Source organism: Drosophila elegans, unplaced genomic scaffold (assembly GCF_018152505.1).
Source record: "Drosophila elegans isolate 14027-0461.03 unplaced genomic scaffold, ASM1815250v1 contig_149, whole genome shotgun sequence".
NCBI classification, from domain to species: domain Eukaryota; kingdom Metazoa; phylum Arthropoda; class Insecta; order Diptera; family Drosophilidae; genus Drosophila; species Drosophila elegans.
In genome coordinates, this window is record NW_024545513.1 from 10459839 (window position 1) to 10484533 (window position 24695).

At 47.0% G+C, this 24695-nt stretch overlaps 5 protein-coding genes across 9 annotated transcripts; 3 read left to right on the forward strand and 2 right to left on the reverse strand.

Annotated features, from left to right (window-relative positions):
- Positions 1–662: 662 nt before the first annotated feature.
- LOC108136548 (thymosin beta) lies at positions 663–6086 on the forward strand. The gene is made up of 4 exons (XM_017257847.2): positions 663–813; positions 5160–5295; positions 5371–5484; positions 5649–6086. Exons 2-4 carry the CDS (start codon positions 5160–5162, stop codon positions 5786–5788), a joined length of 390 nt encoding a protein of 129 aa, XP_017113336.1. The 5' UTR covers positions 663–813; the 3' UTR covers positions 5789–6086.
- Positions 6087–6341: 255 nt separating this feature from the next.
- LOC108136547 (tRNA (cytosine(34)-C(5))-methyltransferase) lies at positions 6342–9463 on the reverse strand. Its single transcript, XM_017257846.2, is given in 4 exon segments — positions 6342–7294; positions 7358–8743; positions 8746–9190; positions 9286–9463. Coding segments are annotated over 4 exon segments (2211 nt in total). The 5' UTR covers positions 9346–9463; the 3' UTR covers positions 6342–6974.
- A 377-nt stretch (positions 9464–9840) lies between these two features.
- LOC108136464 (augmin complex subunit dgt4) lies at positions 9841–10627 on the forward strand. Of its 2 annotated transcripts, XM_017257657.2 has the most exons (2): positions 9841–9939; positions 10019–10627. In XM_017257657.2, the coding sequence occupies exon 2, from the start codon at positions 10030–10032 to the stop codon at positions 10528–10530; it is 501 nt and encodes a 166-aa protein (XP_017113146.1). In that variant the 5' UTR covers positions 9841–9939; positions 10019–10029; the 3' UTR covers positions 10531–10627. The 2 variants fall into 2 exon arrangements, with proteins under 2 accessions (XP_017113146.1, XP_017113145.1); XM_017257656.2 differs by having other exon boundaries at positions 9905–10627.
- LOC108136462 (histone acetyltransferase Tip60) lies at positions 10558–12637 on the reverse strand. Its single transcript, XM_017257655.2, has 5 exons — positions 12475–12637; positions 12284–12410; positions 10986–12222; positions 10713–10925; positions 10558–10650 (listed from the first exon to the last, which is right to left on the reverse strand). Coding segments are annotated over exons 1-5 (1638 nt in total). The 5' UTR covers positions 12535–12637; the 3' UTR covers positions 10558–10649.
- Positions 12638–12696: 59 nt separating this feature from the next.
- Positions 12697–24372, forward strand: LOC108136461 (serine-rich adhesin for platelets). Of its 4 annotated transcripts, none has more exons than XM_017257651.2 (8): positions 12697–13067; positions 13637–14021; positions 14085–14776; positions 16346–16474; positions 16814–17557; positions 18251–18784; positions 19319–23261; positions 23362–24372. In XM_017257651.2, exons 3-8 carry the CDS (start codon positions 14159–14161, stop codon positions 23418–23420), a joined length of 6027 nt encoding a protein of 2008 aa, XP_017113140.1. In that variant the 5' UTR covers positions 12697–13067; positions 13637–14021; positions 14085–14158; the 3' UTR covers positions 23421–24372. The 4 variants fall into 4 exon arrangements, with proteins under 4 accessions (XP_017113140.1, XP_017113141.1, XP_017113142.1 ...); XM_017257652.2 differs by having other exon boundaries at positions 12697–12901; XM_017257653.2 differs by having other exon boundaries at positions 12718–12785.
- The last annotated feature ends 323 nt before the right edge of the window (positions 24373–24695 follow it).

Genomic DNA, 24695 nt, shown 5'->3' on the forward strand with positions numbered 1-24695 from the left:
TTGCTCGACTGATTTCCTCGTAACCCATATCTTGAGTAAGCAAATCAAAAACTTGCACATCGATTGTTTTTATTGTTTTCCACAAAGTTTGTAAGCCAAATAAACCCTTAAAGTTGCCAAAGCTTTTGTAAATAATAAACATTTTGAAGTGTGCGATTTCCATATACTTTTTATTGTGGCCTTAAAATAGATCCGGGAAATATGAGAATAAATAAGAATTAATAAACCATATAATTGTTCCCCTTTTGTTACAAATTAAAACATATACTGATCAGAAAACGATTCAAAATTGATGATGCAATGATATGTATATGCAATCCTCCCAAGATGATGGATTTTAAACTTCATAATTATTATGGGTCGAGTCCCTGATAGCAACTTTCCTAGTTTCGAACCATGGATTGAAGGTGCAATTTCGAAAACCTGTAAGATACGAACGACAAAGGATTTAAATTGCAGAATTAAGTATAGAATTTGTATTATTGTTATTGCTTATGCTCTGTGATAACAGAACAAGAGTATAGTGGCATCATTAAAAATCCAAATGGGAGAACGATGTTCAAATCCGGATGGATCTGGTTCCGCAAAACGGTCACTCTGGAGGTATAAAAACCGCGCAACTCTGCCGAGCCGCAGTATTAAATTTTAAAACGTCCAGTTAGCTTGAGCTCCGCTTCGCGACAACAAATCCGAGGGTTAAAATTCGCAAAGTGTACAGCTATACATATATATAAGGCCCGACCCCGCCAGCATCCCAATTCTTAGTAATCCTCTTTGCCAATCCAAAAAACCAACGCCAAAAACCAAATTAAGGTGAGCTTACTTCAGTTTTTTAGTTCCCAATAGAGGTTATTGTAATATCTTTTTTTTTAATGTCCGATGGGTGATCGCCGGTTATTTCTTTTGCTGCGGAGATGGGGGTACAAAAAAAAAAATAAGTGGAACTGGTTTTTGTTGACTGCGCTTCTTCATTGATTGCAAAAAATGGCAGCGGATTTGTTATAAATATTTATTGTGCTGGTCTAGTCCGTTACTTTTTGCTCTTTCTCTTTACGTTTGTCTTTCTCTCAATTTTCATTTCTTTTCTTTGACTTTGTAACTTTTTTCTGCAGCTGTTAAATCGCTTTTGTCGCCGCCTTCTTTTGTTGACTATTTTTTTATGTTTTAAACTTCAGAAATCCCTCTGTTTTTGTATGCGTGTGTGTGTGTGCCGGCCGGCATTTTACTTCATTTTTTGCCGTCTGCCTTTTATATATGTGTGTGTGTGTGTGCTTGGGCGGGGCGCATGTGGTTGTTGTTGCTGCCCAATATCCTCCCCCACAGTCGAGGTCACAAAAAAAATTTGGCACTTTGTCTAAATTAATAAAAATAAATAATATTTAACTTTGTTGAAAATAAAAAATATATATATATATATGTTATAAACCCATTATTAAGTTAAATGATTCATTCAGTGGACACATGAAATGTGATATGGCTAAGTTTTATAGAAAAAAAATTAACACAAAAAGTTCAAAATTTTGTACTTGCCAACAGTGAGGGTCACAAAAAATAACACTTTATTTTGTGGAAAGACAAAGATTTAAAATCCATTACTGAAAATTAATTTGAACATTGTTAAACAGTAAACAAACTTACAACTTGTTGTTAAGATTACTTTTAATACTTAATTTCAGATTTAAAATTAAGCCCAAATTTGGTCTTCGATTTTATAAGGAAACTTTAAAATATATTTTTAAACGTAATGTTATTTGATTAAAATGTTTAAGAAGTTTTTTTTTATCTACATTTCAAGGGAAACAAGCGATGTTTTTAGGTCTCAATTTATTTTAACAAAAATGTATTTTTAATTTCCTCCGACATTAATTAATAACAGCAGATAAGAAACAAATTAAAAACAAAACTTAAAACTAATTTGTTTATTTAACAATTTATAAAGATGAAGACAGTAAAATTGTATATTTTTAAAAAGCTTCCAAGTTGTTAGTGCTATTATCGTGACCTCGGCTGTTTTTAGCATGAGTGTGATGCGAATTTTACTGGGCGTGGCAGTCGTGCCTCATTGTCACCAGAATGTATGGGATATCCAATATCCAGCGATTTTGAAATTGAATATATGACTAAACACAACCGCCTGCATGATATTTATATATAATGTGCATATGTATGTACTTAAAATTCATTGCAAGTCTCTGTTCCTCTCTCGCTCTCTCTCTCTCCTTCGCCCCCTGCTCCACACAAACACACACATGTGCATTTCTGCAGGAGTATTTATGAGGGTGTAATTGTAAAAGCGGACGTGTCTGTCATTTCTCATTTCTCCATCTCCTTTTCGCTCTCTCCTCTTCACCCTTTCTTCGTGTCTCTGCTTTAAACTCCTTTCGTCTGAGTGCCACGCATCAGCAACTTTGACTCATTTTACTTTACATATAAACCTATTCCAAAAAGCAAATTCTTTTACATATATTGTTGTTTTTAACGGTCTCTTGCCGCCGTCTGACTTACTCCCCCAAACAAAAAAAGATATATGTATGTTTGTATGAACATACATATCTATACAAAAAATTAACCAAAAACAGGAAGAAACAAAAAGAAAAAGGAAACGAAAAGAAAAGAAAGAAAAGCTTACAAAGTCAAGAGAAAAGAAGAAGCACAGCTGTGTGGGCAAACGATAAATTCAACATATAAAAATACATACCAACAACTCATGTACATACATATGCGATATAGCGATGATTCATCGGCGGCTTTTAAGCGGGGCGACCATATTTCGAAGTTGGAAGTTGATTCACGGCGAACTTCATTTGCCCCCGCCCCCTGGAAATCACCGTCCTCCTCTTTCTTCCCCTCATCCAAACACTCCCACTTTGTATGTATGTATACATTGTTGGTTTGTTGTTGCCTCTCCTTTGTTCGCTTCAAGGAGCTGACTAATACGACACTCGGCTTACACGATTTCCAATTAATCGAAATTCAAATTGAGCGTAACGATCGCCATAAGTCAAGCCCAACAAATAAAAGCCGTAAAACTGAAACAGCATTTATATATTATTATTTTATAGCTAACACAATTATTAGTATATTATTAACATAATGTCTAAACAACCCAAAAATTCTTAAAAAGAATATCCAATGAACTAAACATTTAAAGTAATTTCTAGACCGGGTTATAAATCGCTCTCCTGCTCACTTGCGATTTTTTCATTATTGGTTCATCGATGTTATTTTCGGTAGCGATTAGAAACTATGACCAATTCATCAGCAATATAAAAATAAAGATTAGAAAACGATGTTTGTGGTTTGCAATAAACAATTAATCACCAGTTAAAACTAAACTGTTTTCATATAGTTACAAAAAAACCTATTTTTGTAGAATTTTTAAACTGGTTGCCATTTAGAAGTTTTTTTTTAATATAAAGATTAGTTTTTCAACTTGAAAATAAAATGGGTGTACCCTTGAAAAATGTTGTACATAATGGAAAGTTAAGCTTAGTTTGACGATCGCTGTAAGATTGCGGCATGAACCAAGTTGAGATAGAGGCTTTTGTGGGGAGAAGTGGGGATTGTGCGGAGATAGGCGACCGTTAGTCAGTTAGTCAATCAACATGATTGGCCAGTTGGCTTGCGGCCTGTGCTTTACGACCATTTATGGTTATAAATGTGCAAATAAATATAGATTCGCGATGCTTTTTTCCCCATTCAGTTCAGTTCAGTTTGTTTTATTTTTTTGGCGCGGTCGCTGCCCTTGTAACGAATGCAATTTCAGCGCAGCGCAGCTGTTCGAAAGCAATGCAATGCGAGTGATGACTTGATATTGATACCGATATCTCAATACACAAAGACGATTCTTTGTCCAGCATAATAATTCCGATTGGAATTGAAAATGAAAATGGCATGGCACGCACACTCGAATTTCGCAACTAAAAATAAACGTGATAAAATGCAGTTTAACCGCTTGCCGGGTACACATGCCTTCTGATAAGAATGCCAGTGCTATAAAACAAAGGCCAAGAACAAGAAGCAACAGCAAAGCAAAGCAAAACCAATTGGAGTCGTAATCTGTTTCCAGTTGGAAAGGTTCGCTGAACTCTTTCTTTCTCTTTCCTCCTGTTTTTCTGATTGAAGACACACACACACACACACATGACTCGTCCTTGCTGGATCTGTGTGCGTTTTGAGTCATCTTTATCGCCCCACATTCGAATGATTAACTTTTTTCTTGTTGTGTTCTATCGCTTGAGAAATCGGCCAGCTAAAATAAATAAAAAACCAACGGTCAACAAAGAGATATTACGTTTCGTTTCCACAGAAAATGAATTATTTATTAAGGCGCAACATTGGTATCAACAAAAGCAAACAATAAAGAACAACAACAGATCGTCTATCGGAGCGTTGGCTTCCTCCCTTTTCACTTATTCGCCGATAGCATCGATATCCTCTTCCGGCTCGGCTCCAATTGGACGGTTAGAAATCGTATTGGACTAATCGGTTTATGATTAATCAGTCAAATTTAAATCTATAATAACAAATTGCATTGATAATTCAATGAAATACAAATTAAAATATATTTGTTACAGTTAAACTTATTGTAAAAATTAATAATTAACTATCGTTAAATGAACCAAAAAAGGGCAAAACAAACTCCCATATCGTTAAACAAATAACAATAAGCTTTTGCTATCTACCTTAAAAAAGGTTTACTAATCAGAAAAAAAAATTGCGATTTGGTTCTTTGCAAACAGGGAAAGAATTCTGGTAAAACATTCTAGCTACTGTTATCTAATGACTACAAACAAATGTTTTGATGTGGAAGTTTTATTACATTATTTTTCGCCTTAGTTAATATGAAAGTTTTTTAGTGTTAATTTAATTTTTGATTTGTTAAGAATAAACACTATCATAATTGCCAAAGCTTTCTCCTTTACAAGAAAAAAAAAGAAAAATATTCTGATGATAGATTGGCCCATTCAGTCATTATAAAGAAAATTTAATCTTTGGCTGTGCAAATGAATAATGTTTAAGGCCACTCAAGATCTTATAATGATGTTTTCTGGAAAAAATTACTGTTTTCGTAACATCAACTTGGGCATAGAACTAATATATTTTTGGGGGATTTTTGATCTACAACATGTAAATAATAAAAAATGTTTATTTTACAGATGGCCGCCCCAGCACCAGCACTTAAGGATCTGCCCAAGGTGGCCGAGAACCTGAAGAGCCAGTTGGAGGGCTTCAACCAGGACAAACTGAAGAACGCCAGCACCCAGGAGAAGATCATTCTTCCCACCGCCGAGGGTGAGATCAGAGATCCGGAGGACTTCCTTTGTTTGATATCCCAATAATATACATGCATATCTTCCCGATAAACAGATGTGGCTGCCGAGAAGACCCAGCAGTCGATCTTCGAGGGCATCACCGCCTTCAATCAGAACAACTTGAAGCACACGGAGACCAACGAGAAGAACCCGTTGCCCGATAAGGAAGGTGCGTTGTAGGCCATCTACTCTACTACTCCACTATATAATGTATAGTTTGGTGTAGTGTATGTATGTGGCCATAAAAGCCAAAGACTGGCTGCCTTAGATGGCAAGTGCACTGCACGCTCTATAATTGTGTTTGGTTTGTTTCTTCTCGACTCTGAATTGCAGCCATCGAGCAGGAGAAGGAGAAGAATCAGTTCATCGCCGGCATCGAGAACTTTGATGCGAAAAAGTTGAAGCACACCGAGACCAACGAGAAGAACGTGCTGCCCACCAAGGAGGTGATCGAGGCCGAGAAGAAGGCTTAAGAAGGGGGTCCAAGTCCGGTCCAATCCGATCCGATCCGAGATCAGCGATCAGAGATCCAAGATCCGATCCTCAGTCACCCTCAGTCGTCTACTTTTCGTCTCGCCGCATCTCACAATCTTTATACTTATAAAAACAAACTATTCCCTCTCATTTTTCCAACTGCTGCAAAGTATTTTACTATTGTTTTTTTTTTTTTATCTATTATTATTTTTATATATTTTTTGTATTAACAAGCGAGAGAGCCAGTCTCATTCCTACAGCGTAATTAACATAAAATAAACATTCGTCTATCCCATATATTTGTGCATAAATGTTTCCAAAACACACACACACACCACAACACAACACACATCATCATCGGAGGAATTTAAAATCGCAGATACAAAGCAATACGAACGACAGCCAACTCACTCAGAACAATTTTACACTTGCGCAAAAAGAAAGAAAGACAGCAAATATATGAGAAATACTTTTTAAAAGACACGAAAAAACAACGCGTATGAAGCGTATAAAACAGAAACCAGAAAAACAAAAGAACATACGAAAAAGAAATACGGTAGAAAACCATCTATATAAAGAGTATGTGTAATTTTTTAATGAACTTTTTTTTATATACTTTACATACGATATATTTATACTGGGAAAAATAAAAACATAAATGTAACATTTTATAACAAAAACGTACTAAAAATTCTACGACTCGTTCTTGATTTTGGGTGGATTTTAAATACATTTGAGTACATTTTTTCTTTTTGTTTAAAAAGTTTTGAAAAATGATGGCAAAAAGGAACCTCTGATTTTGTTTTGCGGTGACCAAATTGCATTAAGCCGCATCGTTTAAGAAAAAATAATGTCAACTGTTTTAGTTAAACAAAGTAGTGTTTAAATAAAATCGAACGATTAAAGACTAAAATATTCGTTCTTTAGTTTACAAGTTATGTTGAACACCGCATTCAAAATCGGCATTTCGAAAACACTGATTTTTAAGTCAATTTAGTTTGAAAAATTCTTTATATTTCAAAGTTACAACGTAAGGTGTCCCTTTGACTGAAAACGAAAATGCATTAACTTTGTCCACATAGAGGGGAATATATACTTTTGATTCGTTATAATTGTACAAGCCACTCGCAAGGTGGAATTGGTCCGCTTAAATGCTAGTTTTTCCTTGCGTTCTATCCTCGGGTACTAACTCTTGGTGGCCCCCTCCTCGGTGTCCATGGGCGTGGTCGGAGCGACCCCCTCGCCGGAGGATTCAGATTCAGGTCCCGCATCCACAGCCACATCCTGGCCAGATTCGGTGGCCGCCTGCGCTGCAGCAGCGGCGGCGACTCTCGCCTCCTCGTACTTGTTGGTCTCGAACTTGCTGAGATCGGCGCCCAGCAGGCGCAGGATGTGGATGGTCTCGTCCTTGTGGACATAGGCGCGCAGGCTGGAGGTGCCGCGCCAGCCCACCGTGTACAGGGTGAACCGCTCGTCCACGTACTTGAGGATGCAGCTGCCCACTCCTGAAATTGGTCAATCATTAGTGCGATTCATTAGAGACTGCGACTGGGCAGAGTAGAACTTACCCAACTCCTTGCAGCGCTCCTGGGTCTCCTTCTTCAGCTCGTGCGTCGATGGGGGCTGCGTGGGATCGGTGCAGTTGAGCATCATCACCAGATCCTCCCGCTCCACCTGGATGCGTCTGTTGGCGCCCATGAAGGCGTTCGAGGTCTGCAGCCCCTCCTGGGCCAAGCGGAACGGATGCACCGTGTGGCGGTTCTCGCAGCGCACAAATGTCTTCACGCCCGTGTTGATGATCTTGATGTTGTGCTCGTTGTTGACCACCAGGTCGCGGATGGCCTCCGAGCAGTAGTAGATGTTCTTCTTTTTCTCGGTAATGCAGCGGGTGAGCAGACACCGTTGGCTAAGCGATTCGTCCAGCTGGTAGAACTCCTTGATGGCCGCGTAGTCGGCATCGTTCTCGCCGAAGAACACATACGGATCCTCCTTGTAGCCGTGCAGTCGTCGCTTCTTCCGCTGCGGTCCCCACGGCACGGCCTTCTCACCCACCGGCTGGCCCCGCCCATCGAGCTCCGGCTCAGTTGGTGGGCTGGCGGGCTGCTTGGCCATCTCATTCTGCTCGAGCAGCGCGGCCACGTCGTTCTTCTCGAAGGCCAGCTGACGACGCTTCTCGAGGACGGCCACAAAGAAGCCGCCACTGTCCTGCAGATGCGGCAGCACCCTGATGCACTTCTCCAGCCCGATGCTGGCCATCTCGGCGGCGGGCAGCGGGAACATGCCCGGTCGGATGATGGTGTGCAGGCTCTCGGGCACCTCGTCGAAGCTGGTGAAGATCTGATCGACCTCCTTGGTGGCCAGCTTCCAGTCGGTCATGCCCGGCTTGTACTTGAGGCCCGGCACCAAATGGCCCGCATCGACTAGCTCCAGGGCGCCGTCCGCCTCCTTGAGGATGCGCTGCAGCACCGCCTCATTCTCGATGGGATTCAGCGAGCAGGTGGAGTAGACCAGGCGACCGCCCACCTCCAGCATTTCGGCGCCACGTCGCACAATCCGGTACTGAATGCCATGCAGATTGTAGGCCTGCGCCAGGTTCCACTTCAGCCAGATGTCCGGGTTCTTGCGCAGCGTGCCGTCGCCCGAGCAGGGCACATCGCACAGGATCTTGTCGAACTTGAGGATGCCGTGGGAGCCATCCGGCTGGCTGATCAGCAGATTGGGGAAGGCGCTGCTGTCGTGGTTGGTCACCAGCAGGCACGGCGAGTTGAGGCGCTTGGCCTGGTGGACGAGCATGTAGCAGCGGTTGTTGTCCACATCGTTGGCCAGCACAAAGCCGGGCGGGATCTTGTGCTCCTCGGGGGCCGCATGCAGGGCCTCGATCAGCTGGGCCGTCTTGGAGCCGGGGGCGGCGCACATGTCCAGCACCTTGTCGGTGGGCCGGACGTCCAGGACAATGGGGGTATCATGGAGACGGCCTCCTGCCGACTGATGCCGCCCGCCGTCGTCTCGACGATAAGGAAGTTGTGCAGCCGGTAGAGCGGCTCCGAGCGGCGGATGTCCTTGCGGGTGAGGTGCAGCTGGTAGGCCAGACCGTTCGGGTACCAGGGCAGGCACAGCGGGCGCTCCACATCCTCGGGCGCCTTCTGGTGCAGCTCGGCCACCGCCCGCACATACTCGGTGAAGAGCTGCGACTCGATGATCGCCAGCAGGGCCTTGGCCTCGTCCTTGAATCCCGTCACCCGGAACGTGGTGGGCAGGTTGTCCCTGATGGAGTCGAGGAACTGCGTCCACTCCTCCTCGCTGGCGCAGATCTTCTGCAGGTGGTAGTACTTGATGAAGAACGCGTTGTCCCTCTTTATTTCCTCATAGGGCAGGGCTCTGCGATCGGGGCGCTCGGGACCCTATAATTATTATAAGTTAAATAATTAAATAATAGTTTAAAATGGGGAAAACGTGGAGTGTTTTTCCAACTGAGTTGTAGCATTAAGCCACTCACATTTTCACGCTTTTGACGCTTGCGGGCCGCAAAGGGATTTTGCTTCTTGTTCCGACCCATTTATTTAGCTGCTATCTATTAAATCCACAAGACAAGTTAAATAAGAAAGGCTAGCAACGTTTATTTATTTTCCAAACGACACGAATAAATAAAACGTGTTCGCCGGCTTTCTGGCAACTCTGGCGCTCGAGCGTTGCCGGACATGAAGGGTGTGAGCAAAGGTAATTAGTTCTAGCTTATTATTTGCCTTTGCAGCATAAGCTATTATTATAGTATTTTACTTTTAAAACGACATCTTACCAGACTTAACATATATTATTCAAGTTAGTAAATATGATTACCACTATATCGACACAAACATTATTAAATGCACCAATTGTGTTAAATAAAATACCTTCAGTTAAATAACTACAAAAACCTAATTTTAATGCAAAAACATTCAATTAAAAGTACGAACTATACACACAACTTTTTTGTATAATTTTATCATTAATAATCAAATTAAAAAGCCAGATTTGGCGTGACAAAAAAAGCTAGAGTGTCATCCTCGTTAGCAGTTATCGATTGATGCCTCTAGCCAGTCACTTTAGTTATCGAATCTGAATTTCCCTCTTTTTGCAGTTATTAAATAGGCAAAAAGGGACGAGAAAGAAAGTGGGTAAAGGAGTTGAAAGTGAACTTCAAATGGCGACACCACCCACACCGAATTCATACACCCCACCCGCACTTTCAGAGCGGGACGACATGAAAGACATCCAGCTCCTGTTGCAGCTGGAGGCGACGCGTCGTTTCCAGGAGGACAGACGCAATGTGCGGCGCCAGGTGGAGGAGCAAGTGCGTCAGTGGCAGGACGTGAAGTTCAAGTATAGGCAGGCATATCAGCGCCTGGCGAGGCTTTTAAAGTGCGCCGCCCTGCAGACTGCAGTGGACGCCAAGCGCGCTGCCGATGTGGATCAAATCGCTCAGGCGGCAAAGGACATCGACGGTTTACGCTCTACCCTCAGCAGAAATCTGCGCCCCGCCAGTCTGGACACCACAAAGCTGGATCAGTGCCTGGAGCAGCTCAGCACCGCCCACAAACCGCGCTCGAATCTCAGCCGCCAGCATCGGGAGTCCGCCCACAATCAGGAGACTCTCAAGGATCTGCGCATTGCCGTCGATTGTGCGGAGTACGACCTGGAGCTTGGCATAACCAAGGCCATGAATCGCATAGTGGACGACCTACTCCCTCCACGGTCTTCTTGAAATTATACGCATAGTTGAGATATAAACTAGTTTGTAACATTAAAAATGCATTTAAATGAAATGAAATAAATGAAACCTATGAGCTACAACGATTCCACATCCATCCGGTGTAATGGCATTCTAAAACAAAGGTTGAAAGCGGCTCAAATTGAGTTGTCGACAAGCATGGCCAGCGGACTTACCACTTGGAGCGCTTCGACCAGTCTTTGGGCGTCCAATGCAGGCACTTCGAGTCGATGCGAATCTTGCGCTTGTCCATCGCCCGCCGATGCTGCTCGATGGTGTCCCGGTTGATGCACACGATGTACTGGCCCTTGTAGTAGTTAATCAGGTTCAGGTTCTGCAGCGTGGAGATCACGTCCTCCTTCTTGATCGAGGTGCATTCGCAGATGTCGCTGGAAGAGGTTCAAATAAATTGAAATAAAGATAAGCGATATTAAAGGCTAAACCCTCACTTTATTGTTATGGTGGGCTTCTCGCCATCCGTGCTCGGATTCTGGCTAATGAAGATCTCCAGTATGGTCTGCGCCCAGTAGGATCGATAGGAGAGCAGGCCCAGATCCGACAGCGGCTTCTCCGGCGAGCCAGTCTTGCCCTCGAACTTGGACAGCTCGTAGCTGAACTCGATGAGCAGCTTGCCGTAGCCCTTGCGCTGATACGGCGGCATTGTGAGGATGCAGGCCACGTTGTAGTCCTCGGTGCTCTCCTTCTCCTTGGAGAAGTAGCCCACGATGTGGAAGCCGCGCGAGTCGAACTCGGTCATTACGTAGAAGAGAAAGGGATCCGTGTCATAGTAAAGTGTCTTGTGGTCGAGAAACAGTTTGGCCAGCAGGCAGAGGTTCTGGGCATACACCTTGTTCTTTCGCCCGTCGATTTCGAAGAAGGAGATGGTGTGCTTGCGGTAGATCTCGTTTCCGGGCGGATGCCTCAGGTTGCATTTGGACAGGTGCCGCTCCAGGCATTTCCTGCTCTTCCTGTACTTCAGGCAGAACTCGCAGATGTAGATGCAGGACATCTGGCACAACTCCTGCGGATAGGGTGAGAAGTACCAGGGCTTGATGCGATGCCTGCCCAGCTCGATCATCTCCACGTTCTTCATGCGCGTCACCACATCGTCCTGGTGCGTGACCATGCTGCCCGACTGCCGCGGCGTGGGCGTCTTGCCATCCTGCGAGCCATCGCCATCCTCGTTGGCTGCTCCAGTGATCAGCCCATCGCCCGTCACGTGGACGGGCGTGGATGTGGGCGTTTGTGGCGTGGCAGGATGCGCTAGTGGCTGCTGCTGCTGCTGCGGCTGCACCTGCAGACTGTGTTGGCCGTGGGCCGATCCTCCGTGCACTTTCCTCTTGCGATTAATGCGCTTCTGCAGGGCTGCAGCCAGATTGTTGCCATTGACCAGTTCGCCGCCAGTGCTGGGCGTGCCCGGGGGAGCCACCAAGCTGGGCAGGGCAGCCGGCGGAGGAGCCCCACCGGCCACCTGACCACTTGGAGTCGATTGGCTGGCGGCCAGGGCGCCGGAACCAGGATGTTGCGGCGATGTGGGCCGGGACACACTGCCCGCCAGCGAGTGGTGACGCTGGGGAGTGGTCACCCCGGTACTGGTGCCCGTTTGGGAGCCGTCTCGCCGCGGGAACTGCACTTTGCGGGTGTACAGGTCCTCCTCGTTGACCCACTCGTCCAGACGCTTGTTAACTGGCGGGAATTTGGAGTTATAAATGGCATGCAGATCCACGCCAGAGCTTCCTATACTCACAGTCCACATAGTGCACGTAGAACTGGCGCCGGCCGTCCAGCTCCTTGATGCTCACAATCTCCGCCAGCGGCCAGTCGTCCGTTTTGTGCATCCTGACGGGCAGACGACATCCTTCGGTGAGGGCGGCCTGAAAAGCACGAAAAAGCGATTATCTCCATTCCAGAATAGGGCCAAGGAACAAATCAACTCACCGTTGACTCACAAATCGAGGCCACATCGTCGTCGAATTCATATTTGTGGTTAATTTTCATTATTTGTTTTGTTTGTTTTTATTTTTTTCTAAAATAAAAACAGCTAGAGATGGGTACCTAACCAATTATCGAGTCATCGATAGTCAGTGACATCAGCGGTTTAAGAATATCGATGACCAGTGCTGCGCAGCGTCGCCTTTTTCAAAGTGCTGCAAAATACAACAACAATTCCGCAGTGTTCTCTTCGGTTCGGAATTTTTTCTCATGTGCCTACTGTGCAATTAAACAATTTCGCCCGCTTACAGACAGCTGTAAGATAATAAGAGCACAATTGTTAATAACTGAACGAAAAGACGCAGCTAATGAATGCAGCATTTTGAGTGTGTGTTTATTTCAATTGCCAAAAACCATAAAAAACGCCGAGAAGGTCAGAAAAATGTACACAGGCGCATACCTGCGCCCGTGTGTGTGTGTGTGTGTGTCCGTATGTGAACGTGTGCGTGTGAGTGCGCAGAAAGTTATACCAGCTGTCATCGACTGGCGTATTTATCAATAAATAACTACTGTGATCAACAGAAAACTTCAGTTACTGGGTAATTGCATATATAACTAGGGGATAAAGTGTTCAAAAGGGTAAAAAGTTGGCAGGACAACTGGGGAATATGTGAAAAAAGTGGCAAAATGACGTGTTTTGCGCTAGTGTTGCCACTGACAACAGCCGTAGGGTTGCCAACTAGCAGGGGGATTTTTAAAATTTGGTGATGTGAGGTGTTACTAGTTAATAGGCAAAAGGGTTAAACATTTTTAGTGTTTTTATTTATTGGGAGTCTTAATATTAACCTGGTTTTCGCCGATCAAAGGGTTGCCTTAAACATAATCCTTTAAAAGAACAACAACTGGTAACCCTGGCCTCTAGCGCAGTTGGCAACACTGCGCGGCTTGACAGGCACAAAAAAAAAACTAAGGAATATGCGAAAAACCCTCTGCTTTTTAAAGAAATGTGAAACCAGTGGCCCGCAAAAGGGCCACTAAAGCCAGCAGACCACCCGCCGCCCTTCCCCGCCTACTTGACTGCACAACCACAACAACAACAAAAACAGCAGAATACCCAAAACAGTGGCCCAAATGTGTCTTCAATATCATCCCTCCATTTTAATTGCAGCTCCGAGCGCACATATTTCCGTGTTCCCGGCGATTCCCGGACATTAAGCAGGCGTACAATCCTCGTGCCCGGTGTGCAGGACTCTCAGGATTTCGCAAGATATACGTAAATGCCACAGGCAGAGATTTGAGGATGAGGAGCTACTGACGACAGGCCTGTCAAGTGCAGCAAGAGTCCCCAGTGATACGCAATAGGAGGGCCATCCACCCCGGCCCCGCTCCCGCCCCAGTTCATATCCACCTGGAAATCAAGCGGAATCCAAGCAGAAAGCCGGATAATCCGCATAACCAGGCCGCAGAACACTTGCAGCCGCGGTGGCGACCACACGGCGGCTGGGCAGCTGGGATTCCTAGGAAAGGCAACAGCAGGAGAGGCAACACAGTTTGTAAGTCGGCAAAGTGCAATCTGTATAGCCAACCCACCTAATCACATGTTTGCCCCAAAACAGATTCGACGCATTCGAATGGAATTTGTTTGTTTCGCTAGCTCGTTGCCGCGTTGGATGCCACCAAACGAAAAAAGATGAACAATGAACAAGCGCCGTCATTATCGGACACACCGGCGGATCCGATCCCTGTGGGATCTGGAGGAGCAGCTGGCAAGCTGCCCACGATCATACCGGACACGCCCATCGTCTCGATTGCCGCTGGCACGATGAGCGAGAGCACGACCACGACCACAGCCACCAAAACGACGCCGACGCCGATCCCGCAGGAGCAGCTCATCACCATGATGTCGGATCATGTGGCGCCGCTGGATGTGGGGATGGCCGGCCTTGAACAGGCCTCCCGCAGCCCGGAGGTCAGAGACAGCAGCCAGAGAGCTCCAGCAGTGGGTGCCAACCACGTAGCAACCAGCAGTTGCAACAGCAACAGCAGCAGAGGCAGTGACCCCAAGAAGTCATCACCCCCAAGTAATAGCCATAGCTCTACTAACCACGCTGCAGCGACAGAGGCAGGAGCGGCAGGGGCAGGAGCAGGATCAGAAGACTCAACCTTCTCGCAGGTCTTCGCCATGCTGGCGGACTCGCCCAGTGCCGAACTGTCGCATCCGAACCGCAGAGTCCTTCAGTATGGAGCCACTGCTAAGGGCAAGACACAAGACGATCAGAATGTCGGCAAACGACAAAAGAAGAAAAAGGTAAGTACCTTAAAGGGGATATGAGAAGATATTTACAAAATCATGAGACTATAAACAGAAGCATAGGCAGAAATACAGCGGAATTCTTGATAAATAAGGACGTACTTTTATCAGGCACCTGATATATGCAGTATTCAGATGACTATGAAAATCAACAAGACATTTCCATAATTCATGATATTCATAATTCTCTAAAGAGAATCGTATTTGTAAAGTTGATCATTTCAATTTCTAGTTTATTGTTTTTCTACCTTCTACTACTTTTAATTAATGTTTAAAATAATATAATTCTTTATTCGGGGTATTGCCTCGCTCAGTCCGATTCATACGTCACATCTCAGTTTAAAATTTTTAAATTACATATCGATTATAATTGAATAAACATTCTATAAATATCGACTTGTTTTTCTGCAAAAATAGTTCCCACACATACACAAACACACTCATCCACTTCCACAAGCATTTACTAAAACCATAATTTATAAACTTAAATAAATAAATATGTGTAGTCTGTCGCTGATAAGTTTTGTTTACAATTATCTCTCTTACAAAGAAAAACACATGATAATAAGAATAAATAAATATCTTAGGGGGCCTATGAAGTGCTTACTGAGCTATTTTATTGAATGACTGATAGACTTGAAACACAGAATTTTTGTTAAAGAAAGTTGTTGTTATTGTATTAAGGACATTGGCAGTTAAAAAAAAAAACTGAACCAAAATATTTAAATAAGTTTTTATCAGTTATATTTAGTTTTTTTGACAAATTTTTTCTTATTTAAAGAAAGTTGCCAACTGGGAATATTTATAATATAAACAATTTACAATTTGTATTTAAATAAATATGCTTTCGCATTGCCCTATTGACTGTTTAATTTAAAGCTTTTGTACCGCTTAAGAAGATAATATCAAAGTAAAATTCGCAAACTAAAGCTTTTGAGGGGAAAAGAGATGGCTGAGCTGGATAAAAAGCCTGTTACCTACTGCCATCTCGTTCTGGTCAAAGAGGGCAGGCTTTTGAAAATGTACCGTTACATTTGGGCCGATCCAGTGAGTCCACACACACACACTATCTTAGAAGTGGAAAAGGAGAAAAGAAACGGAGAAAATCAAGAGAACTCGGAGTTCATTGGATTTTCGGCAGATTGCAGTCTTATTTTTTTTGGCTCGCGATTACGATAGCTATTCGAATTTAGATTCCGAATCGGAAAGGCAAACGAAAAGCCTAATAACCACAAAGAGTTGGATTTTATCTATCAACAACATTGGCGACAACCGCAAACCGCACAAATTCTTTTTTTCCCCTCTTTTAATACTATTCTTTAAGCACCATCTATTTTATTTATTAGAGCCGTGTGCTTTTTAATACTCCTATAACTTAAGGTTGGTATCTAAACATTTTGCTTAGGGAACTTAAAAGGGCATGTGTTTGGAATAAGTTGAGCTTCTGGCCCCATTTCGAGGTTAAGTCCGAACGATTGTTTATATGCGTGTGTATGTGTGTGTGTGTGGTTAGTACACCAAAAATAATTCATTAGCTAATGAAGAATTCTTTGGACTTGTTTGCAGACAAAATACGATGCCTGGGAGGATAGCGACTTTAATGATCTCGACGACGCATCATTGAAGAAACTTCTTGAGGAGGCATACTGGTATCGAAATCCTGGCGACAGGAAGAACAAGAGCGAGCGATTTCTGGTGAGTTTTTCGTTTTACATATGTAATTGTTTTGGGTGAAGGACCTATGATAAAAACCCCCAAAAATTGCAAGAAAACACAAAAATCTAGACAATGTTCTTATATAAATTTAAAGTACATGAAAACTGTCAATATTAAATGCTATACATATATGCAGTTCTTTTAAGGTCGACTAATTTATTTATATTGTGCATTTACTAGGTTAATAAGAAATACTTCTGGGATACAAACTAGTTTTATCTTTCCTCAAACTCTTCTTCTATGTGATCTCTTGGCCAAAATCTGTTTTCACTTAGTTACCACCAACTATTCTAACTTTTCACATCTCCGCTCCCACAGCAAATGCTCAAAAAGGCTGAGTACGACGAGGAGATCTCTCATCGTGCCAACAAATCCGGCCTCACACTCAACCCATCCGCACTAGCGTCCAGTGCAGCGGCAATTGGCTCGAGCGGCGGAGGCAGCAGCAGTGCAGGGCACAACAGCAGCTACAGCTCCAGCTCCAGCAATCACCGGTCCACGGATCCCGGCCAGCAGCGGCACAAGCAGGGCGGCTCCCTGCAGGATCTCGTCGAGGCGACGCACCGCAGCGAGCTGGCCACCACTTCTGCGGCGGCGGCGGCGGCTGCAGCGACGGCGGCGACAACGGCAGCAGCAACCCAACGTTTCAACTGTGATTACCAGCTGAGTGGCCGCTCGAATCGGCGCCAGCAGCACAACCAAAACGCCACCTCCTCCTCCGCTTCCGTCTCTGCCTCGAAGAAGATCAAGAACTCGTACGTGTCGGGTCGTCAGCGCGAAGGAGGCAGCCTGCCCAGCAGCGTTAACTTTGAGCCGGCTGCTGCCATGGATGCCAAGCAGCACAAGCAGCAGGCTCAGCTCTCAGAGTCTACATCTGGAGTTGGCTACAAGAACAAGCACCATCATCATCGCAGCAGCACCGGCAGCTGCAGCAGCCTGCCCAGCCATCTCAGCGATCGCGATCCGGAGGCGGCCATCCAGTTCGACATGGACGATGACAAGGCGACGGGTGCCGGTGCCGGTGCCAGCACTAGCGGCGTCCAGCACGACTACCTGTTGGAGGTAAGCGATGAAACGCTCCTGAGGTGGGCCGTCCATATGGATGGCAGGCTCTGGGAGAAAGCAGGGGCCCTCGTTAAAGCAGATGCGCCCGATCAGGCGGTAGGAGAGAGGCGCGCGTTTCCGTGATCGGTGGTCCGCCTAATCCGCCGTAAACTAAAATCAATACTTCCACCCTCTGTGTGCCTCTGATGCCTAATCAAGTTATGTGGCCACCCCGAAATCACACCCAAATATGTCCGTTTACATCATCATATGCATATCAACTCAAAGTATAGTAGCTTTACAGTAACTTTACAGCACAAAACGTTTCGGGTATGAATTTAAAGGGCGTTTATTTATATTTAAGCTGCGTTTGAAGTAATAACACTCGAATCTAAACATGTGGGTGCTTAAATTGCCGCTGTATAGTTGCCGATTTCTTTGCGACTTTTAAATTCGATTGTCAGACACTTTTTGGAATAGTACAGCAATGAAGAATTATTATATTTAATACCTTTCCAAATACTAGCAAAAATCACATCAGTGCTATTTCTTTGTCAACTCAAATAAGTGACTAACAAAGCAATCCCCGTGTTTTGCCCTTAAACCCAATCGAAAGTGCCTAGTTCTAACTCGAAATTTATGGCTATTTGGTATCCGCTACAGATGCAGACTGCATTAATAACCAATTTCCCCGCTTCACTCTCCGAACAGCAACTGGAGCCACAGAATCCCTCGATGACGTTCCTGCTCGACGCTCTTAGCGGCAAGCAGATGCAGCCGGCGGTGGCTAGAGAGGCCAGAGAGACCGGTGCGTCGGCCGGTGCGTCGGCCGGTGGTGCCGCCAAGGAGTTCCTAATCGACGATCCGTTGCACTTCTCCGTTTTGGAGGCGTCCGCCAGGAGCCAGCTGCAGCTGCAGGCCCACTACCTGGCCGCCATCACCGGACAGTTCGGGCTCGGATTGGAGGAGCAGAAGCGCAAGGTGGAGACCGGCTACGTGTCGCTGAACGACCACTACACGGCCTGCTCCTCAGTTTACGGCGGCGGCGCTGGTTCGCCGGCTGCCATCGAGGGCAGCAAGCCCTCGACCTCCTCCTCGACCTCGTCCGGCGGCAGTACCTGCGGCGCCCCCTCATCCTCCTCCTCCGACGCGCTCTCCGGCGACCTGCGTCCCGCCAAGATCGGACGCATGGTCTCCGCCGCAGCGTCGACGGCAGCTGCATCGATGGGTGGCAAGGCCACTACGGTGAGTCTTTCGTTTCATTTAGATTTGGATCAGAGTAGTTAGTATAATTCCAGCAGGATACATACATAGAATATGTATCAGCATTGTCCGTCCGTCTGTCAACTCAAATTAGTCTCTTTAAGATTTAGAACTATTCGTCGTAAACCCTTAAAAGTGGCCAAATCGGACGACTATATCATTTAGCTAATGATCAAATGATGACTTTGTTGTTTTATAGTTTCCATATTTTAAAAGTTGAACGACTACATCATATAGTTGTCACAGGAGCTTAATTGTTTTCAAACATATAAATTAATGTAGAGCCTTTTTATAAAATATATATTGCTTTTGTGACAGCTACATTTTGGTTTGTCGAAATTTGTTACCTTTCTTGTTTGAAAATGTATTAGCTTGTACCAAAGTACATATTTGACATATTTCCTTTTTAAGATACCTCTGCTGAAAAGACAAGCAACTCGTTGACCGAACTCTGAGTCAGCTATTTCTGCGGACAAACATGTATCCATTGTAAGCCATTCACTTTTCCAATTGCAGCGCCAGCTAGACGAGAATGGCAATGCATTGAGCGACGGCTACGGAGGCAACGCAGCCAGTGGAGTCGCCACCAGCAGCAATGGCAACCAGTTCACGGCTTTGATAACCACAACGGTGGGAGCGAGTGCAGTGACCTCGTCGATGCCGCACCGCCAGAACAGCGTGTCCACGCTGCTCTCCACGGGCACCAATACGGCCACCACGGCCATGGCAGCGGCGGCTGTGGCCGCATCCTACAGCCAGCTGCAGCAGGCTCCCGGCGGCGGCACAGTGGGTGCTCCCGGTTCGGGCATTGGCATTGGCATGGGCCTGCAGCAACAGCAGCAGCAGCAGCAGCATCAGCAGCAGCAGCCCACCAAGCAGAAGGCAAAGAAGAAGTCGCAGCAGGAACGAAACACGACCACCGTGGATGTGGAGTCGGTGGCCGGATACCGGGGCAACGATCCCGTCGAGCAGCTGGTCAAGTACATCGAGAACGATGTGAATGGCGGCGGCGGTGGCGGTGGCAACGGGAACGGGAGCGGTAACAGTGCGGCGGGGCAGCGCAAGAAGGAGCGCAAGAAACAGAACAAGCTCAAGAAGAGCAACTCGCTGGAGGAGCTGCGCAGCTGCTCCAAAATGGAGGTGGACGACCTGAAGCGCCAGTCGGCCACCACGGAGATGATGCGTCAGAAGAAGGGAGGCGGCGCCAACAATGCCTCCGGATCATCGTCCTCGGCCGCATCCGCATCCTCGGCAACGAGTGGCAAGCACAACTCGTCCTCCGTGGCGGACATAAACAAGAATTGCAACAAGGAGCAGCAGCAGCAGCAGCAGACACAAGTGCAGGTGCGCAACAGCAGCAGCAACAGTAATCCGGGATCCGGATCGCAGCAGCAACAGCAGCAGCAGCGGAAGGGAGGCGAGCGACGATCGTGGGGCACCGAGGAGCTGCAGTACTTGGGCGATCACCAGGAGATGACACCAGGAGCTTGGTCGGAACCGGAGACGACTGTCGGCGGCCAGAAGCAGCTGCCACTGGCGGCCGCCCTGGCCCGCATGTCCGAGCTGGATGCCCTGAACACTGTGCTGTCGGAGACCGCCGAATTCCATGTGGTGACCAAGAAGAAGAAACCAAAGAAGCAGCGAGCCGTCACCATGGACGATGCGGCCGTGGCGGCTGCTGCCAGCGCTGGCGGCAATCTGCAACGCATGCAGCAGATCACCAAGTCGGCCTCCTCCAATATGATGTCCCAGCGGACGCACTACTACACTCCCTACGGCAGCAACAACAACAACAACAACAAGCAGCAACAGCAGCAGCAACAGCAACAACAATATCAGGAACAAGCGGGACAGCAGCAGCAGCACCGTCATCATCACCATCATCACCACTATCATCACCATCATGGCGGATCGGCGGTGGCCAACCAGGTGGATGGCTCGCGTCGCAAGTCAACCTCGTCGATGCCGCCGTCCGAGAAGTCCGACTCCAGTGATCTCGACTCGGTCCACTCGCTGCCCATCCAGACGGGCAAGAAGAAGAGCCTGGGCGGCGGCAGCGGCGGCGGCGGCAGCAACAACAACAAGCAGCGCGCTGCCCAGGCTGCCAGTCAGCGAAGCCAGGCCAAGCAGCAGCAGCAGCAGCAGCAGAACATCAACTCCCCAGCACCCATTTCGTATGCGGATATTGCGAGGAACAAGCAGGAGGCCCTTAACAATGCCATCGCCAGCGACACGGAGTTGGAGCTGGGCGACAAGTTTCAGGCTTCCAAGGGTGGCGGCAAGTCCAAGGCGCGGCCCGACTTTCCAGAGCTGCCAGGTGCGGCAGCAGCAGCAGCAACAGCCACACCAGCGTCTGCAGGTGGAAGCATGACGACCTCACAGGTGGCACAGGCTAGCAACCAAAACACGGCGCCGTCCTCGTCCAGTTCGATCAGCTACTCACAGAGCCTGAATGCCACGCCCGCCAGCAGCAGCAGCGATGCGGAGTCCACCAACTCGCCGGAGCTGCAGCTGCAGGAGGCCACACCCATCCCAATGGCGGCCACGAGCAGCAGCAGCAGCAGCAGTTTTGCCGCCAGCAGCACATCATCCACAGCCATGGGCACATCCACCTCCATCTCCACGCCGCCGGCACTGCAAAAGTCGAAGAGCGTGGAGCACGATGCCAGCTACAGCTGCAACAGCAGCAACCTGGACCAGCAGTATCCGGCGCTGGAGAAGACCGTCAAGCGGCACAGCACCAGCAATGTGTCGGTGGCCGCTGCCGCCTCGTCCACTACCACGTCGACGGCCTCGTTGTACAATTTTGCAGCAGCAGCCAAGCAGCAGCTGGCGGAGAAGGCTTCATCCTCATCCTCCGCAGCAGCAACAGCAGCAACAACTACCTCAGCAACAGCAACAGCTCAAACTGCAGCCACAGTTCCTGGTTCGTCCGCATCCACAGCTCCAGCCACAGCACAGGCTTCAACTTCGACTACATCTCCTGCTTTAGCCCTGGCCTCGCTTAAGGCCAAGACCAAGCCAAAGGAGCTATCTCCTAGCAGCAGCAACAGCAGCAACAACAGCAGCAGCAACAGCAGCGGCGGCAGCAAGAAGCCAGCGGCGAAGCCTAGTCAAGAGGAGTCCATCACGCCCAAGACGACGACCACCACGCAAAAGACCACGGCTGCCACGCAGACCGAGGGAGTCAAGAAGCTGATTGGGGGCATCCACAAGCTGGCCACCAGCAGCAGCAGCAGCAGCAGCAGTAGCTGCATTGCCAAGGGAGCCGGCGCTGTTTTGGAGGCCACCGGCGGCAGACGCGCTGTGATCATATTGAACGATGATCGCGAAGCGGGCAGGAGCGCCAACAATGAGTTCATCTTTGGCGACTTCAACGAGGACGAACTGAAGCTCTTCGACGACAATTTAGAAGACGACCATGAAGATGCCGATCAGCAGCAGCAGCAGGAGGAGGAGGAGCAAGAGGAGCAGGAGGACCAGGAGGACCATCACAAGCAGGCCTCGAATAAGCATCAGCAGACGGAGGCGGCCGAATCGGATGCGGGCCAAGATGAAATCGAAGACCCAGACAGCGAGGTGGAGAATCAAGGCAAGCGATCGGCGATCAAGAGACAGGAGCAGGATGTGAGCGGCAGCAGTAATCAGCAGCTGAACGATTCCGGGACCGCTTCCGATGCGGTCAACAGCTCGACCAGCCTGGACATGCTCTCCATTTCGGCGGAGGCGGCACAGTCGTCACCGAACGCAACCGGGACAACGGCCAACTCGTCGAGCGCCGCCAGTCTAATTAACAACTCGTCCACGCCATCCGGTTCATCGTCGTCCGCCTCGGCGAGCACCTCGACCTCATCGTCCTCCGTCTCCATATCGTCCTCTTCGGGCGGAAACAGCAATGGCAATGGCAATGGCAATGGAAACGGAGCCACCTGTCTGGCCTCCATTTCGGGTATGCTCGGGGGAGTGGCCAATCAGTCGGGGGACGACAGCGGCATCTATGCGGCCGCCAACACGTCCATCAGGGAGCACGTCAACAACTTCCTCACCAAGGCCAGCATCAGCGAGGAGGCGCCAGCCATATCGATGCAGCAGCTGGAGACGTGCAACGACATCGAGGCAGCCATCATAGCCGCCGCCCGTGCCGCCGCCGCTGCGCGAAGCGCCAGCTGCAGTCGCAGCAACTCGCAGGAGCAGCAGGAGCTGCTGCCGCTGGCCAAGACGACCAAGACGAATCCCAATGCGGAGCCAAAGGTGGCAATGCCCGTGTTCATGGCCTACAACGACGATGACGAGGAGGACGACGAGAGCCTGCAGGAGCTGAGCTTCATGGCCGACCTCAAGGCGGACGCTGGCACGACGCCCGCGGAGGCGGAGGAGATCACAGTGCTGCCCTCCGCCCAGCCCTCGCGTCCGGCGATGATGACCAACACGGAACTGATTGTCGACTATATCGCCAACAGTAAGTGCTTACTTTCCTGATTTCTGCACTCCTACTTTTGTCTAATATTTGCCCAATCATCCATCTACTATCTACTGACATTGTTGTTAAACCATTGCAGCCTGGAATGCCATTGCCAATAGCAAGTATGTCACCTACTATACCGAGCAGGAGACCTAGGAATCTAGGAACTTAGGAACCTAGGAACCAACCGAGTCAGTTCAGTTCAGCAATCGCTGAAGCATCAGCGACATGCCAGCAACACCATCAGCAACAGTAACACCAGCAACATCAGCAACATCAACAACACCAGCAACATCAGTAACATCAGCAACACCAGCAACACCAACAGCAACAGCAACGTCAGCAATATCGATAGCAATTTAACGAGAGCATCGAACATTGGCTGAAAGCTGAAGTGGAGTGGAGTGGAGTGGAGTTTAGTTCGAATTGCATGTTCTGATGTTTATATATTCTTCTTTTTTTTTTACTTTGTGCTGGGCCATCTCGTTTATGCATACACTATAAATAATTGCTATAACAATACGCTTTTATGCTAATTAATGTTACGAATGTAAACGAATCGATAGCTTAACTATTGATTACAATTTCGAGTGCGAGGGCAGAAGTTGTAGGGAACAGAGCTGTCCGATATGAGGTATTGGGAAGTATGAGATCTAATTAGATGCATGTCAAGGATGTAGGGGCGTGGTTCCGGTTCAGCCAGCCTAATCGGTAATCCATCGCCTGGAGAGGATAAAAACAAAAAACGAAAAAAAAACATAAAAACACAAAAAAAAACACACGGGGGACTTTGAACAATAACGAGAAGAAAAAACCCTCGATCCGTTCGTACAGCTGTGAATAAGTTGGAAAACATAACTAAGAAAGTGAACTTAAGAGAGAAAGTAATCGGAATTAGAGGATATTTATTTAACGTTAGTTAACAGCGATTTAAACGTTTCTTCGCCACGAGATGCGATGCATAGTGATGTTCAATCAAGCATTTTGATCTGCTTTTGTTAATTTACAACCTTCTGGCTCCTTAAAACGCAACGTTTTACCATTACTATTACCATTTACTATTTACTATATACTATTACTCTACATTAAATATAATTACTATTATTACGCAACCGTTTTTTTTTTTTTTTACCTTTGTTTTGCAACACAAACACAAACGCAAATTCAGAAAGTAATACTAATCCAATCCTAGTTCTTTAGGCTTAGGCACAGAGTCAACGTCACGTGTACATATGTATGAGACCAGAACCAGGAGTTGAGCAGGTTGAGCAGGTTGAGGCAGTTGCAGTTCGAAAATTTGAGTTTATGTTTTAGGGAGGATGGAAGTGTTAGAAAGAGAGCCCAACGGAAAATATTTGATATGTGTGTGTGTATGATAGCGATAACGACTATTTAAAGTAAACTATGTAAGGCCCGCTCCTTAGCTCCGGC

Bases quoted from the DNA above. Each gene is read 5' to 3' on its own strand.
- LOC108136461 (XM_017257651.2), top strand. From the start codon at position 14,159: ATGAACAATGAACAAGCGCCGTCATTATCGGACACACCGGCGGATCCG. The intron at 14,777-16,345 runs GTAAGTACCTTA...ACTTGTTTGCAG, and splicing joins AACGACAAAAGAAGAAAAAG to ACAAAATACGATGCCTGGGA. The intron at 18,785-19,318 runs GTGAGTCTTTCG...TTCCAATTGCAG, and splicing joins TGGGTGGCAAGGCCACTACG to CGCCAGCTAGACGAGAATGG.
- LOC108136548 (XM_017257847.2), top strand. From the start codon at position 5,160: ATGGCCGCCCCAGCACCAGCACTTAAGGATCTGCCCAAGGTGGCCGAG. The intron at 5,296-5,370 runs GTGAGATCAGAG...CCCGATAAACAG, and splicing joins CATTCTTCCCACCGCCGAGG to ATGTGGCTGCCGAGAAGACC. The intron at 5,485-5,648 runs GTGCGTTGTAGG...TCTGAATTGCAG, and splicing joins CCCGTTGCCCGATAAGGAAG to CCATCGAGCAGGAGAAGGAG.
- LOC108136464 (XM_017257656.2), top strand. From the start codon at position 9,970: ATGGCGACACCACCCACACCGAATTCATACACCCCACCCGCACTTTCA.
- LOC108136462 (XM_017257655.2), bottom strand. From the start codon at position 12,534: ATGAAAATTAACCACAAATATGAATTCGACGACGATGTGGCCTCGATT. The intron at 12,411-12,474 runs GTGAGTTGATTT...CGTGCTTTTCAG, and splicing joins CCTCGATTTGTGAGTCAACG to GCCGCCCTCACCGAAGGATG. The intron at 10,926-10,985 runs GTGAGGGTTTAG...AACCTCTTCCAG, and splicing joins AAGCCCACCATAACAATAAA to CGACATCTGCGAATGCACCT.